Here is a 16674-nt window from a genome sequence, read left to right on the forward strand (position 1 = left end):
GATGTCTATCACTGTCCATGGTAGTGAATGAGTTAACCCTTGTCGTGTGCTTCGCGGCGGGGCAACCGTGACACACAAACGGCACAAGTTAGCCGTGATTGGCCACTAGAACGGGACGTGCCGGCCTACTTTGGGCAGTGCATGTGCATAGTTTGGGTCACGCTGCGGGGATTGTAAAGGTCTGGCGACGTATTGAAGCGCAACACTAGTGCGAGGTGAAGGTCACTATTCCGACGAGCGGCTCGCCGACAATTTCTAGCTGCGCCGTCTGCCCCCTGCGTCACCTCCCCGGTGTCTGGGGGCCGACCGGGTTACATAAAGCATGTCGCGCTCGCGCACGTGTGTTTGTGTTACATTACTGCCGCTTGTGCGTCCCCTTTGTTGGAAAATACAGAGCTGATGAACAATAGGATTGAAAATGACGATACAAAAGTAAACATGAGAAATTAAAGTAACAGATTTTGGACTGTGAGTCGCACATTAGTTTCTTTTCCTGTAAGTCATATATCGTATATATTGAAATACAGGTAATTCCACAGGTTTTTAAGACAAAGAAGTAAGCATTACCTGCGCTAATGTGTTGTGTAGGGCTGTTATATGTCTACTTATACTGTATGATAATTGGGCTAGGTGATAAGCCCTAAACATAAAATCTCGGATTTTTTTCAGCCAAAATTTCCTTCAAGATGTTTTTTTTTTTTTTTTTTTTTAACTTGCTCTGTTTTTTTAAGGACACAATAAAAACAAAAGACAAAGAAAGAGGGCACACTTCATGGACGATGCTAGTTGTCCAATCCTTTGGACCGGAAGGGGCGAAAGATCAAAGGAAATTTGAACGTTTTATTTGCGGTTTAAATTCCTAACTCGGAACTAAATTGTCATGCACATTCGCTCAACTAATGGCTACTGAAATAGAAAACGAACGAACGAATGTACACATTTAATCTAAAAATAATACAATTATTTGAATTTTTCCAAATTATACAACAGGTAGTCCCCGGGTTACGAACGAGTTCCATTCCTACGCTAGCGCTGTAACCCGAATTTCCACATAACTCGGACGTAACCCTTTAAGTACCCCTAAATATACCCTGAATCTCAAAATAACTATCCAAAAACATGTTTTATACATCATACAGTATTAATAAAATAAAGTAAAAAATAAGATAGATTGATAGATATTACTTCCCTCTGGTAACACCGATCACGCCATAGTTCTTCTTAAAACTGATATTTATTCATTTGTCACCATCAAACTATGAACACACTATTAGAAAATACAATACAATAATGATAAAGAGCGCACAGTAATGCTGCAAAGTAAATCAATAGAGACATATTTGCTTACAAAAACATACCTCAATGGCTGCACAATAATACAGAGGGAAAAAAAGGTCCAAATCTTGCACAATTCAACAATGAATACGGCAGCTATGAGTGGCACCGGTCCAGCGCTGTAAATGGATGCTGCTCAATATCCTGGCGGGCTAATATCGAGTTAACAAATGCGGGCATCGCTGAGCCTGCGCCGTTTAACGTTTCTCTGCCTTCTTGAAATGTTAACTGGCGTTCACCCCTGCTTCCCAACGTGAAAGCAACGCTTGAAACTAACTGAAAATAGCGCTGACGTGATGTCAAACAAGTTAGATTGTATTAGGGCTGTCAAACGATTAAAATTTTTAATCGAGTTAATTACAGCTTAAAAATTAATTAATCGTAATTAATCGCAATTAATCGCAATTCAAACCATCTATAAAATATGCCATATTTTTCTGTAAATTATTGTTGGAATGGATATATACATTCAACATACGGTACATAAGGACTGTATTTGTTTATTATAACAATAAATCAACAAGATGGCATTAACATTATTAACATTCTGTTAAAGTGATCCATGGATAGAAAGACTTGTAGTTCTTAAAAGATGAATATTAGTACAAGTTATAGAAATGTTATATTAAAACGCCTCTTAATGTTTTCGTTTTAATAAAATTTGTAAAATTTTCAATCAAAAAATAAACTAGTAGCCCTATTCTGTCCTCAATGTGTGTGAGTACACAAATTGACAGATAGCGAACGTAAGTTCCAAAAAGAAATCAGACGGTGTGGCAAAGTTGCATGGGCTTTACTGAAGTCATCTCTTTTTGACAGGAGCACGTTTCTTGTATTTTTGTAACACTGAAAATAACAAGGCAATGTGTCAATAACTTGCATAAATCACAAAATAACATAAAATGTACACACACGTGTCCATTTCAGCAGTAGCACTAGCCAATTAGCTCACAAGCATCTAACAATGTAACTGCATTTCACCATATATGTGAACAAATTCAAATACACATCATCAATAACTATCTAATGCTCATGAATATAAACAAAGGAGGAATATAACTCACAAGCGATGCATGTATTAGACACAAACAGTGTGATGGGGCTATGAGAACTGCCACTGAATACTGGATGCGGACGTTAGCTGGTCTGAATAGCACTGTCTATTAGTGTGAGTTCGCGTCGACATATAATCACGTCAGAAAAGCGCGCCGAAACTCAAATAATCAGCTGCACTGAATCGCCAGCAGAGGGCGACATTACGCCACATAACATATGCAAGTCACACCCAAGCGCCAGCAGAGGGCGGAAAAACTCCATAAAACACAATTAATAAGTTGGCCTTTCACTGTACTGACATTTAAATCTGTCTGAGCGGGCCTAGTGCGTTAATTGCGTCAAATATTTTAACGTGATTAATTTAAAAAATTAATTAACGCCCGTTAACGCGATAATTTTGACAGCCCTAAAAATAATATTTAAAAATGCCAGATATGCATAGCAATTACTTTAGAGATTAACCATTTAGATTAATTAGAGCTAATAAAAAGCAAAATTAAATGACAAATAATATACTGTACTTACCATCAAGGCGTAGAGGTGGCAGACGAGGCACTGTTACGTGACTTAAAGGGGAAAAAAAAAAAAATGGACGAGAGAAAAACAGCGGATGAGACGTGCGTCATAAAGTAGAAATCATGTAAGTCAGGTATGTCGTAACCCGGCCACAAGTTCTATTCGATTAATTTATCCGCCAAAGTCCAGTCAATCAAAAAGACTGTATTGTGTGATTAAAAATGCAATTGTTTAAGGTTAATGAAGTACAAAGGCTCTGATTATTTATCTGATTTTATGGGGTTTTTTTTTTTTACTATCATTTTAATCACATTATTCCTAAAATTATATATATAATATATATATATCGTATGTATGTATATTGTATGTATGGCGGAAAACGCAAGACTGAAAAAGCAGTTTCTGCTCTTGCACTCTTTAAAATAAACTGCTGTATTTTAAGCCGAAACAACTGTTGTGTTTAATAGAACAATATGTCTGTATGCTGCCATAGCAGATTCATGGCGCATTAAGCCCCCGAACTATTTTTAATTTGTCCGTTTTACTCTGGAAACCCCCATTTGCAGATGTCGCGCAACCGCTTTTGTTTCAACCCAGCTATAAAAAAAAAAAGGTAATTATATTTGCTATGTAAAATGTCATTTTTAGCTTGGAATCATTAATTGATGTCTAATATTTCATTAAAAAAAAAAAAAAGACTTTAAAAAATAATTCACTGGCAGATTTTAAACTTTTAAACCAATTGGGCTAGGTCACGATGGAAAAAAATGGCGTCTGATAAAAAGTCACGGATATCTACCGCATAACTATTGCTTAATTGTATTTTTTTGGTACTCTAGCATTTTCTTCGATATGTTAGATGATACATAATCAATCCAAACAAAGAAAAATTGAAAAAATAAAAAAACGTTTAAAAGCGTAAATATATGAAAAAGAAAATCTCAACCACTCCCTGATGTCTGCGATTTCTGCATCGCAACCCTTGTTATATGACCATGTTTCACCCATAAAATCCCCAAAAAATTCAGCTGTGGCCAATCACGGCTGTGGCTTGACACTCAGTGATACATGCTACATGGAGTTTTTTGGATCGAAACAAGGTAAGTACGCGATAAAATCTCGTTAAAGTCATGGCGTATTTAATTCTGCTCTTTCATGCTCTCACCTTCAGATAGGATTTCGCTGTTTAATTTTTTTTTTTTTTTTAAATGCCCTCCTGTTCAAAATATTTCTTCACTCAGAAAATTGAGATTTTAAGCTTTCCAATAATGTATCACACGTGCATATCGGCCAATTTGGAAAGTTGGCCAAATTGAGGGTCACAGAGCGGGACTTCAAGTCACCTGAGTGTTTTCCGCCATATATATAAGTGGTGATTAATGTCAAAATTGGGAAAATGTGTCCACATATGTGGACACCACCGGTATAGCAAATGCTAATATCGTGGCCTACATGACCCAAAATGTGATGTCCACGTCCTTCCTTTTTTTGGCAATAAAGACATCCACAAAAAAAACACTGCAAAAAAATCCAATTATTTCATAAAACTGAACATATAGTTCCAAAAATACAGTAATATTTATTATGAAAATGTGTACCTGTGCAACTTGACAGTCAAAAACTTTTTCGCTTGTTTTTTTGTGTGTGTGTAGTTTGTGCGGCGTGATTCCAGGTCTGAGCAGCGTTTTGCTGCCTCGCATGAACCCTTTCGTCCTGATCAACCTGGCGGGGGCGCTGTCCCTCTGTGTCACCTACTTACTCATCGAAATTAAGTAAGATGGCAGCTTTACATGTACGTTTTTTTTTTATGTTACACTTTTTGGCAACGTTGACGCCTGTTATGTTTGTGAGCAGCGACTACAACGGCGCGGACACCGCGTCGGCGGTGGCCATCGCCCTCATGACCTTTGGCACCATGTATCCCATGAGCGTGTACAGCGGAAAAGTGCTGCTGCAGGTAAACATACTACTGCATTCCTATTTAACTTGATGATTTTCAGCAGCCGTAATCATTGGAAGAACTGGCCAACCCTTTTGCATATTGAACTACTTTGGGTGCCATTGATGGCTCTGGACAGCCACTCCATTTTGAAAACGTTCGTTCGTTTGCTCCTCCCAGTCAAAATGGTTTGGACATCCAGCGCCGTCATTGGCAGGTAAACTAAGGATGCTAAAACTCAATTAGCAAATGAATCGTCATTTATTTTGATTGTCAATAAACCATTTAGAGATGGTATTGACCTCAAAATGACTTAATTTTTGAGCCTCTTATTTTATTTTTTTTCTTCCCATTTCTTTTATATTTATATTTATTTATTTTATATATTTTAGGGATGTCCCTGATCTGATCACGTGATCGGAAATTGGAAACAGATAAAAACGGTTATTATTTTCTGATTTCTGGACTACAAAATGCATATGATTTAAATTTGCTGGCCCCACACAAACATAAATATTCTCTTTTAATATATTTGTTTGTTTATATTTTTAATCTAATTAGGGAAAATTGGTAAACATTCCTTTTTTCATATTTGGATTTAAAGCAACACTAACTTTTCAACCATTATAAAATGTTTTCATAGCATTTGCTGCACTATGCCACACAGTTACTAACTGTCATATGCTATCGTTTAGCCACAACTGGATTCATTACTTTATTACTATTCATCGTTCACACAGCCGCTGGAAACAGAAATGTTGTTTAATCCATCTGCGGGTGACAGGGTGATTGTTTTTTGATTGATTAATGACGAGTGTTGGGCACGTTACTTTAAAAAAGTAATTATAGTTACTCAATACTTCTTCCAAAAAGTAACTGAGTTAGTAACTGAATTAATTTTTAGTAAATGTAACTAGTTAGCAGGGAAAGTAACTACAGTGATACCTCAGCTCACGAACATAATTGGTTCCCAGAAAGTGTGCGTGAGGCGAAAAGTTCGTCTTCCGAACATTTATTTCCCATAAGAAACCATTAAAATGAGAATAATCCGTTCCCAGGTCCCCATAAAACATAATTTTCTACTAAATAAGCCTTAAAACTACACAAAAATATACCTTATTTTATGTATAATAAGTGTGCTATTGTATTATAATTAAAGAAATAAACTGTACTGTATAATAAAGTTGTTTTATTTACCTTTGCGATGGTATGGGAGTGGGAGGAGTGGGAGGAGGAGGGAGGGAGTTACTGTTTGGAAGGAGAGTGTTACCGGCAAAGTGCGCAGTTAGCGTAGACTCCACTGCTGTGCCCCCCACATGCTTTTGGTTGTTAATAAAAGTGCCCACAAAAAGCCATCCGACGCCTCTGGGTGTTTGTATGCACGCCGCCTCCTTTCTGGAGAGGAAATCGGGCGAACCGAAGACAACCGACGACAACGAGCCAACGTGACTCGCCGGTCCACTTCTCACGACGGTGGGAAGCTGAAAGCACCGCCAATTACCAGTCGAGGGCGAATTGGTAACACGAGTCACCTTCCATAAGGACTGTATGTAACTCTTTTTCGGTCCCATAATAGCAAAAGTACACTCAATATGGTCCAAAATGTCTATCAAACACAAACCACGTCCGCACTCAACGAAAGGGAGGGGACGAACTGGGACGCCGTGAGCGTGCGTCAGCTTCTCGTGGCGCTGTCCGACCGCGTGGCTTGGTTCGTCCGCCGAAAACTAGTTCGCCAGCAGAGACTATATGCTCGCGAATTTAATGTTCTTGAGGCGAAAAGTTCGTGAGCTTAAGCGTTCGTGAGCCGAGGTATCACTGTATTTTCGTTACTTTAAAAAGAAGCTGTTGTATGTCAAAGAATTTGAAATTTTCTGAGCAGTATTCGAGTCACTTGAATAGAGAAGAACAGACAGGTAGTGGAGTTATAGAACCTTGTAATATTTATTGCACCTCACCAGCAACAGATTTATCCTACACTTGACGTGCAACAAAAATAAACAGTAAACAATATAATAAAATAACAATCGGCAGTAAACAATATAAAGTGAGTTTAATAAATTAAATCTAACCCTCACAACCTGAGACAACTGGTCAAGTAGACATCGCCTACTGTACTTCAAGTGTTTTGACTTGAAATAGTGTTTATATCTCCACCTCGTAAAGGACATATTTTCCTCCGAATGCTCTGCCATCATATCCCTCTACATCTGTTTTGCTTGTGTGTGTTTGCCGCACGCGCTGTTCCGGTGTGTGTGTGAAAACACCGGCTCTTGATTGGCTTACCATGACACATGACTCTAACCCTCAGCCAATCACAATAACTTCCATCGCATCTATCCAGGGGGTGCATTCAGGTAGCCTCGTCCCCCTACTCCTCCCGTCACCCTCAAACCGTCTGTCGTCCTCAAGATGGAAGCAGCATTCTTGCTGGCTGACAGTGGGGGACGGGAACGAGGCTAGCATTCAGGTGTAGCAAACACAGAAATGTCAGTAAGCTTTGGAAAACATTGTCTAATTGAATGAGCAGGGACAAACAGCCTGGAGTCATAAGGAGTATGTGCGCTATTCTCGAACTTGAACGCACCCCAAGTCTTGGATCACAAAAAAACAGAGCAGAGTGGACTCGCTACGGCTGGTAGTTTGTTCAATTTACTCAGAGTAAGTAACGCACCACTTTTGACCATCAGTAACGGTAACGGTGGAAAAGATAATTACCGGTAGTTAGATTACCCCATTACTGAAAAAATAACGCCGTTTTGCGACAGCGTTATTTATAACGGCGTTATTCCCAGTGTTGTTAATAACAGCGTTAGAATATAACGGCGTTAGTAATGGCGTTATTTTTTTCAGTAATGAGTAATCTAATGAATTACTTTTCTCATCTTGGCAACGCCGTTACCATTACTGAGGCGGGAAAGGCGTGCGTTACTATGCGTTACTAAGTTGGTTGAATAAAAAAAGTCTGAGAGAGACGGACTCACGGAGACGAGAGAGCAGAGCAGGAGTGGGGAAGACGCCGTTGCAAACGCGATGCTAGGTGGCTCCAATACTACCTGACTGTAGCCATAGCCTACAAACTACCCCCACATGATACGGTAGATATCACATGTTATAGAACTAGATGCAAATGACAGGCACGGCTGCATTGGCAACATGTTTTAAGGACTACATGCGTTAGTAAACAGCCGCCATCTTAAAGCAGTAGACCTCTCAGGAAGGCTCTGCTGTAGAGATCCTTCCTAGCGAACCTAAGTATTTTTTTTTTTTTTTTTTTAATCTAAAATGCTCCTAAATCGGCAAAATCTTGACTTAAATCTATCTTTAAATGATGAAACAGTTTTAAAACTTACACATGTTGAAAGTAGACAGAAGGGAACTAATGCAATAACGGGAATTTTAACAACTTTAACGGTTGATTCACAACTTTAAGTGACTTCCACACATAGCAAAGGTTACTATCTAGTAATACCCTTGTGTCTAGTTAAGTGGAGGGTAAAGAATTGGGCTAGGGGCAATTGTCCCCAAAACCCTTTAAACTTCACTTTTTTTTTTTTTTTTTTTTTTTTGAGGAAAAAAAAACATGAAAATTATCACTAGTTACTTTGCCAAGTAACTAATTACTCTTACATTAAGGTAACTGAGTTACTAACACAATTACTTTTTGGGAGAAGTAATTTGTAACTGTAATTAATTACTTTTTTAAAGTAAAATTAACAACACTGATTATTCCCAACACTGTTAATGACTTTACGACAACATGCGGGTGTGCGCTGGTCCTTATGGGAAACGCAGTCTTCCTTAAGGCAAAACACTGCCGCTTTTGTCCACCGGCATCACTAAAATCGACCAAAACTGAAAAGTTACCAAGTGTTGCTATAAGTGATTTTCTAAAAAAAAAATGTAAAAAAATAAAATAAAATAAAAAGAAAAAGAAAAAGGGAGGGGGACTGTTAATAATGTGTGATTTCAGGACTACAGAAATTTGAAATATATTTTATTTTAAAGAAAAACAGTGTTTTACATTTGAACGGCATACAAAATGATGCCACGAGTTGATTTTGGTCCCCTGGACTGCCACTTTGACTAGCCTTTTTTCCTCTGACTTCTCAAATGGTGACTTTTGCTTTTCTTGTTTACATAAAACCTCTCTGGCTCTTCGTCCGCAATCACGTGACTTCCTCCCGGCAGACCACGCCCTCTCACATCATCGGTCAGTTAGACAAGCTGCTACGAGAGGTCGGTCGCGCAATCCAACACGCACTCGATATAGCCGTGAGATTGTATTTGCTGACTTCATGTCTCTGCGTCTGTCAGGTGTCGACGCTGGACGGCGTGCTGGAAGTTCGCAACGAGCATTTCTGGACGCTCGGGTTCGGGTCTCTGGTAAGATCTGCTTTCAGGGCGGCACCTTTCTCTGACTTTGTTGACAGTCTTGCTGTGGTTTCCTTCATAACCCATATCAATATTAAACTCATTTGGCTGCCATTGACCTGTTTAGCGCCGTCAATGGTAGGTAAACTAGGGCTGCCACGATTAACTGAACAATCAACTAGCAAATGAATCAAATTTGAATGAATCAAATGCCTTAATCCATTCCAAGCACTAATGACATGCCACATTAAATGTTAGTATTGGGGTAAAACCGGAATAAAACACCAGCTAAAAACATTTGAATCATTCCGTATATAGTGGTACCTCTACATTAAGTAATTGGTTCTGGAAGCAGTTCCTTAACTTGAAAATTCTGTAAGTAGAGACGCGTTTTCCTTGTAAATGCCCTAATCCATTCCAAGCCGCCCAAAATTCAGACACACATCTTTAATAAAACATAAAGATACATCAAAACGTAATAAATATTTGTTACAATTAGATTATTGCACAATAAACAAAATGAGAGTTGTGCATCATATAAAAAACAAAAAATACATAATACAAATGACGGTCATTTACCTTTTGACTGCGGTCCTCATCTCCTTTTGACCTCCTCAGTCACCAGTTGCTTGAAGTTTTGCACAAATTCGTCGGCCGCTTTGTGGTCAGCGCTACTTGCCTCACCATGCCGAACAACAGAGTGAATTCTGGTTCTCTTTTTGAACTTCTCGAACCATGCACGCGTTGCCTTAAACTCCCGGTGTTGTTCTTGCGCCGACGTTTGATAACATGCCGATTGTTGATGTATTAGGGCCAGATTTTTGGAGAGATCAACCAAACGCACCCCTTTTTCATACTTTTCTATTATCTCTTGCTTTGTTTGTATCGACAAAATAACTCTTTTCTATTCCTTTTTTCACCATCACTTTCTTGAGTGCCATAGTGAATAAAAGTTAATACAGTGGGGCAAATAAGTATTTAGTCAACCGCTAATTGTGCAGGTTCTCCCACTTGAAAATATTAGAGAGGCCGGTAATTGTCAACATGGTTAAACCTCAACCATGAGAGACAGAATGTGGAGAAAAAAAAACAGAAAATCACATTGTTTGATTTTTAAATAATTTATTTGGAAATCATGGTGGAAAATAAGTATTTGGTCAATACCAAAGTTTATCTCTATACTTCGTTACGTACCCTTTGTTGGCAATAACGGAGGCCAAACGTTTTATGTAACCCTTAACAAGCTTTTCACACACCGTTGAATTTCTATTTTTTCAGGTTAAGAAATGCCGTTCACGTCAAAAGAAACGGCATTTTGATAAGGCGTTTTGCAGGCAGCGCTCATGTTGCACATTTATGAAAATCTGCCATAGAACCAACAAATATTTGTACTTTTCTTTCTATATTTAACCAATAAAACCTCAACATAAAGTGTATATAGTAGGGCTGTCAAACGATTAAAATTTTCAATCGAGTTAATGACAGTTTAAAAATGAATTAATCGTAATTAATCGCAATTCAAACCATCTATTAAATATGCCATATTTTTTGTAAATTATTGTTGGAATGGAAAGATAAGACACAAGACGGATATGTATATACATTCAACAAACGGTACATACAGTGCCTTGCAAAAGTATTCGGCCCCCTTGAACCTTGCAACCTTTCGCCACATTTCAGGCTTCAAACATAAAGATATAAAATTTTAATTTTTTGTCAAGAATCAACAACAAGTGGGACACAATCGTGAAGTGGAACAAAATTTATTGGATAATTTAAACTTTTTTAACAAATAAAAAACTGAAAAGTGGAGCGTGCAATATTATTCGGCCCCCTTGCGTTAATACTTTGTAGCGCCACCTTTTGCTCCAACTACAGCTGCAAGTCGCTTGGGGTGTGTTTCTATCAGTTTTGCACATCGAGAGACTTACATTCTTGCCCATTCTTCCTTGCAAAACAGTTCGAGCTCAGTGAGGTTGGATGGAGAGTGTTTGTGAACAGCAGTCTTCAGCTCTTTCCACAGATTCTCGATTGGATTCAGGTCTGGACTTTGACTTGGCCATTCTAACACCTGGATACGTTTATTTTTGAACCATTCCATTGTAGATTTGGCTTTATGTTTTGGATCATTGTCCTGTTGGAAGATAAATCTCCGTCCCAGTCTCAGGTCTTGTGCAGGTTTTCTTCCAGAATGTTCCTGTATTTGGCTGCATCCATCTTCCCGTCAATTTTAACCATCTTCCCTGTCCCTGCTAAGAAAAGCAGGCCCAAACCATGATGCTGCCACCACCATGTTTGACAGTGGGGATGGTGTGTTCAGGGTGATGAGCTGTGTTGCTTTTACGCCAAACATATCGTTTTGCATTGTGGCCAAAAAGTTCAATTTTGGTTTCATCTGACCAGAGCACCTTCTTCCACATGTTTGCAGTGTACGACTGATTGTTGTCCTATGGACAGACTCTCCCACCTCAGCTGTAGATCTCTGCAGTTCATCCAGAGTGATCATGGGCCTCTTGGCTGCATCTCTGATCAGTTTTCTCCTTGTTTGGGAAGAAAGTTTGGAAGGACGGCCGGGTCTTGGTAGATTTGCAGTGGTCTGATGCTCCTTCCATTTCAATATGATGGCTTGCACAGTGCTCCTTGAGATGTTTAAAGCTTGGGAAATCTTTTTGTATCCAAATCCGGCTTTAAACTTCTCCACAACAGTATCTCGGACCTGCCTGGTGTGTTCCTTGGTTTTCATAATGCTCTCTGCACTTTAAACAGAACCCTGAGACTATCACAGAGCAGGTGCATTTATACGGAGACTTGATTACACACAGGTGGATTCTATTCATCATCATCGGTCATTTAGGACAACATTGGATCATTCAGAGATCCTCACTGAACTTCTGGAGTGAGTTTGCTGCACTGAAAGTAAAGGGGCCGAATAATACCGCACGCCCCACTTTTCAGTTTTTTATTTGTTAAAAAAGTTTCAATTATCCAATAAATGTTGTTCCACTTCACGATTGTGTCCCACTTGTTGTTGATTCTTGACAAAAAAATTAAATTTCATATCTTTATGTTTGAAGCCTGAAATGTGGCGAAAGGTTGCAAGATTCAAGGGGGCCGAATACTTTTGCAAGGCACTGTAAGTACTGTATTTGTTTATTATAACAATAAATCAACAAGATGACATGAACATTATTATCATTCTCTTAAAGCGATCAATGGATAGAAAGACCTGTAGTTCTTAAAAGATAAATGTTAGTACAAGTTATAGAAATTTTATATTAAAACCCTTCTTAATGTTTTCGTTTTATTAAAATTTGTAAAATTTTCAATCAAAAAATAAACTAGTAGCTCGCCATTGTTGATGTCAATAATTACACCATGCTCACTCATTGTTCTTAGCCTAAAACCTATAAAATCATTTGGACCCAAGCGCCAGCAGAGGGCGCCAAACACTAAAAAAACAAGTAACAAGCGGACATTACACTGCTGTCATTTTAATCTGAGCGGGGCATGTGCGTTAATTGCGTCAAATATTTTAACGTGATTAATTTAAAAAAATTAATTGACGCCCGTTAACGCGATAATTTTGACAGCCCTAGTATATAGTTTTATTAAGCTCCATCAACTAGCATGGGCATTTAGAATGGGGTCAACCATATTGGAACACCCTGTAAATGCTTAACAAACTGTTAACAAATACTTCACAAATCAACAATAAATCATTTATCAACAGTTTACTAATGATCTATTAACTAGTAAAACGGATAACTATAAAGTGTTCCTGTATTTTTTTTCTCTCGTAACCTGAAAGTTCTTAACAAGAGACAATAGTTTCCCGTTTAAACGTGTCGTAACCTGAAAATATTTTGTTTGTAGAGGCTTTCATCAGTAGAGGTACCTGTATTTATTTAACAGTAAATAGTCCCTTTTTTATTTTATTTTATTATTTTACTTTTTTTGTTTTTGTTTGTATCTATTTAAAAAAGGAATTTGCATGTTCCAACCATGCCTGCATGGGTTTTCTCCCACATCCCAAAAACTTGCATGCGTAGGCTGATTGACCCCTCCAAATTGTCTCTAGGTATGAGTGTGTGCATGAATGGTTGTTTGTCTCCCTGTGCACTGAGATTGGCTGGCAACCATTTCAAGGTGTGCCCCGCCTACTGCCCATAGCCTGCAGGGAAAGGCTCCAGCACCCCACGACCGATGTGAGGATACGCGAAATGGAAGATGAATTAATCAATCTTTAAAAAAAAAAAAAAAAAGAAAAGAAAAGAGAAACATTCTCCTTTCATGTATTCATTTATTTGTCATTTTTCATTTTTCTTAACATTTTAAACAAGGGGGGAAATTGGTCTTTCATTTTTGGACTTAGTTAAAAAAAAAACAACATCTTTTTAATTTTTTATTTATTTATTTCCTTAAAGGGAAAAAATTAAATATTCTCCAATTTTTGGACTACAAACATTTTTTTTTTTTAATCTAAAAACGATCACACATCAGTGCGACACCTCTTGTTTAGCGTCTCTGTTGCCACTTTGCGTCGTACACTAGTTGTTTTCTTGTTGCCTGTAAGTGACAGGGTACGAGCTCAGCGACAGGAGCAATGTCAACTTTGGATGAAAAAATTTTTGTACATCTACCTTGACTTGTAATATTTCTCCAGCTCCGTCGCAAGCGCCTGCAGGTGGCCACCCCGGCTCCCGTGGTGTTGCGTGGGCGCGTGTACACAAACTGTTGCTTGTTGGCCGACTGCTAACAGAGCATCTGTCCAAACTCATTTGACCCCTGACTGCACGTTCCGTGGCCCCCGGGGAGTCTGAGCGCGCGTAACGCGTGCGCGACAAAGTGAACGCTCGATGCTTTTAGTCGAGCCGATTTGACAACAAACATTGATGTTTTTCTTCTTGAAAGGAAAACAGACCGTTGAAAAAGATTCATTTAAGCTTCACCGACGAGATCGACCGACATTTGATAACGTGTTAGTGCACGTAACAACGCCACGTAACCCTGAAGGTGTATAAGTATGTCGTAATACAAGGCCCCAGACTGGAACAGTTAACTGGAAAGGGTAAATGAGACAACGATGAGATGACAGAGGGGTCACAGACTGGCTTCAAAGAAGAAAAAAAGCTGCATTCAATAGAAAATACCAAAATTCCCACTTGTGTTTTGTTATGGGGTCATCGCAACAGGTGATTCACAAGTAGCCGATAGGGCACTAAAATTACATAATCACTACCAGGAAATACTAAGAAATAACGCGCGGATTCTGTGCAGTATGTACTTTTTGAGAACTAGTTTCCAACCGCTGGTTGCCCTACCCAACATGGTCACCAGCTATGCACACTGTAATAAACAAGCAGCACTTGTTGCCCTAAGATGATGATAGATGTCCAAACTACCACAACACATACTGCAAATACTGTGTATACAGTGCTGGCCAAAGTATTGGCACCCCTGCAATTCTGTAAAATGATAATGATTTAATTTTTTTTGTCATTCTCTTTAGTGTTTTTTCATTGCAAGCAAAATAAATGAAGATATTACTACCAAAGCATTTGTAATTACAATCATTTTCTGGGAGAAATTGAGCATTATCTGACACAATTGCAGGGGTGCCAATACTTTTGGCCAGCACTGTGTAGATATATTTATGGTGGACAACACTCGGGTGACTTGAAGTTCCACTCTGAGACCCCCAATTCGGTCAGATCTCAAAATTGTCCTATATGCATGTGTGATACATCATTGGAAAGCTTAAAATCTCAGTTTTCTGGGGGAAGAAACATTTTTAACAGGAGGGCATTAAAAAAAACAAAAAATTAAACCCCTGAACGCTAACTCAAGGTGAGAGCATGAGAGTGCATAATTACCCCTATAACACCTAAGCCTATTTTGGCCGAATTTGCATGCCTTTGATGTTGCCTTTATATTTCAAAGAAAAAACTGTTCGCAATGGCCAAGTTGGGTCCCTTTTTTCAGGATACCTTGAACTTAATGTCCAAACTGTTGTTTTCTTCACTGACCAACTTTAATCCACATTTTGGACCCAAAAAGACAAAAAAAATCCCAAAATCTTTTTTCAAAATTTGTAATGTTGAAGTCCCACTGACAACCAAACATGCTCGACCAACCGTTTTGAAGCTTGATAATATTTATTTAACTTGCTAGGATAAACATTCAATAGAAAAAAATAAGATTGAATAGTTTTATGTTTGACAATTCAACACAAACAGCAGCTATGGTCATAGGCGTTTTTGGCCTTCACACATACTATGGTCAAAACATGTTATATACAGTGCAAAATAGTGATTATATATATATTATCCAACACAAAAAGGGTTTGGAGGATATCTCTTTGTTAAGTTAGGTATTGTACCCATCACCTTATCAAAGGTATATATGTACATGCAATCAAGCTTCTCGAACACACATCTATATAAAAATTGAAAAGATTCATTGTGAAGAAAAAATAACAAACATTGAAAAAAAAAGTATTTTCAAAAATATTGACAAGTAGTTAAGTTCAATTCAAATTTTTTTAGGCATGCGACCCAATTAAGTTTTTTTTTGCGCACTCAATAAAGTTTGTTTTTGAACATGTCACTAAGCTGCGTCACATACGACGTCACACAGCCTACTCATCCGCCGTTTGCGCGCTGATGTAACCTCTACTCGCCGAGACGCCGACTGATCTGAGGAAAACGATGACAAATAGAGCTCATCCTATTCCTTGAGTTGATGAAATAATGCATTAGCTTGCGCTGAATTTAGTTTTCGATTCATTCTGCACGTTTCAAAGTCGCTAGCTCAATCCAACCGGCCGTTGCTTGCTACGCGTGTCTCCTTTCCCTTAGTTGACGCTTTGCTCGTCAATTTATTAAAAATGTTCACATTAGGTTCGTCCTTCTTGACATCACAACGGCCCTTGGGATATGTAGTCTTTTGTGCTGCTTTCGGTTTTGAAAAAAGGACAAGAAATGATGGAAATATGGAGATAGACACATGGTCCATGCTGCGTGTCAATGCATATTTATGAGTGCAATAAAACTAAAAAACTCAAATGACATTATCTCCCGTTTTACTTGGTCGATTGACTTCAAATAAAAACTGGTGTGGACATCAACTTCCGTACTTTCAAACGAGAGCAACCAGGGGCACGTGGGTGACGTAATTACAGCGTTACGAGGCTTCAAAGATGATATGCTTAAACGTGTCGCATCCGACACGTTCGGTGTTAAAGGGTTAAAGACGTCATGACTTTAACGAGATATTATCGTGTACTTACCTTATTTCAATCCAAAAATTCTTTTCTGCCTGTTTCACAGACTGTCAAGACACAGCTGTGAATGGCCACAGCTGGAGTTTTGGGAGATTTTAAGGGAAATTGCACACATGAATAAGTGGTCGAGATTTTCTTTTTCGAATATTTACCCTTTTAAACGTTTTTTATT

The 16674-nt window shown here is 38.5% G+C and overlaps 1 protein-coding gene across 1 annotated transcript in view; it reads left to right on the plus strand.

The window, feature by feature from the left end:
- The window catches only part of slc30a6 (solute carrier family 30 member 6), a 146527-nt gene that overhangs the window by 74769 nt on the left and 55084 nt on the right, over window positions 1-16674 (plus strand). Inside the window, exons 11-14 of the mRNA XM_057849282.1 lie at window positions 4560-4679; window positions 4762-4864; window positions 9038-9085; window positions 9164-9232. Coding sequence (XP_057705265.1) covers window positions 4560-4679; window positions 4762-4864; window positions 9038-9085; window positions 9164-9232 — 340 coding nt within the window. The remainder of the gene's footprint in view (window positions 1-4559; window positions 4680-4761; window positions 4865-9037; window positions 9086-9163; window positions 9233-16674) is intronic.

The sequence above is a fragment of the Corythoichthys intestinalis genome, chromosome 10 (assembly GCF_030265065.1).
Source record: "Corythoichthys intestinalis isolate RoL2023-P3 chromosome 10, ASM3026506v1, whole genome shotgun sequence".
In the NCBI taxonomy this organism is placed as follows: Eukaryota; Metazoa; Chordata; class Actinopteri; order Syngnathiformes; family Syngnathidae; genus Corythoichthys; species Corythoichthys intestinalis.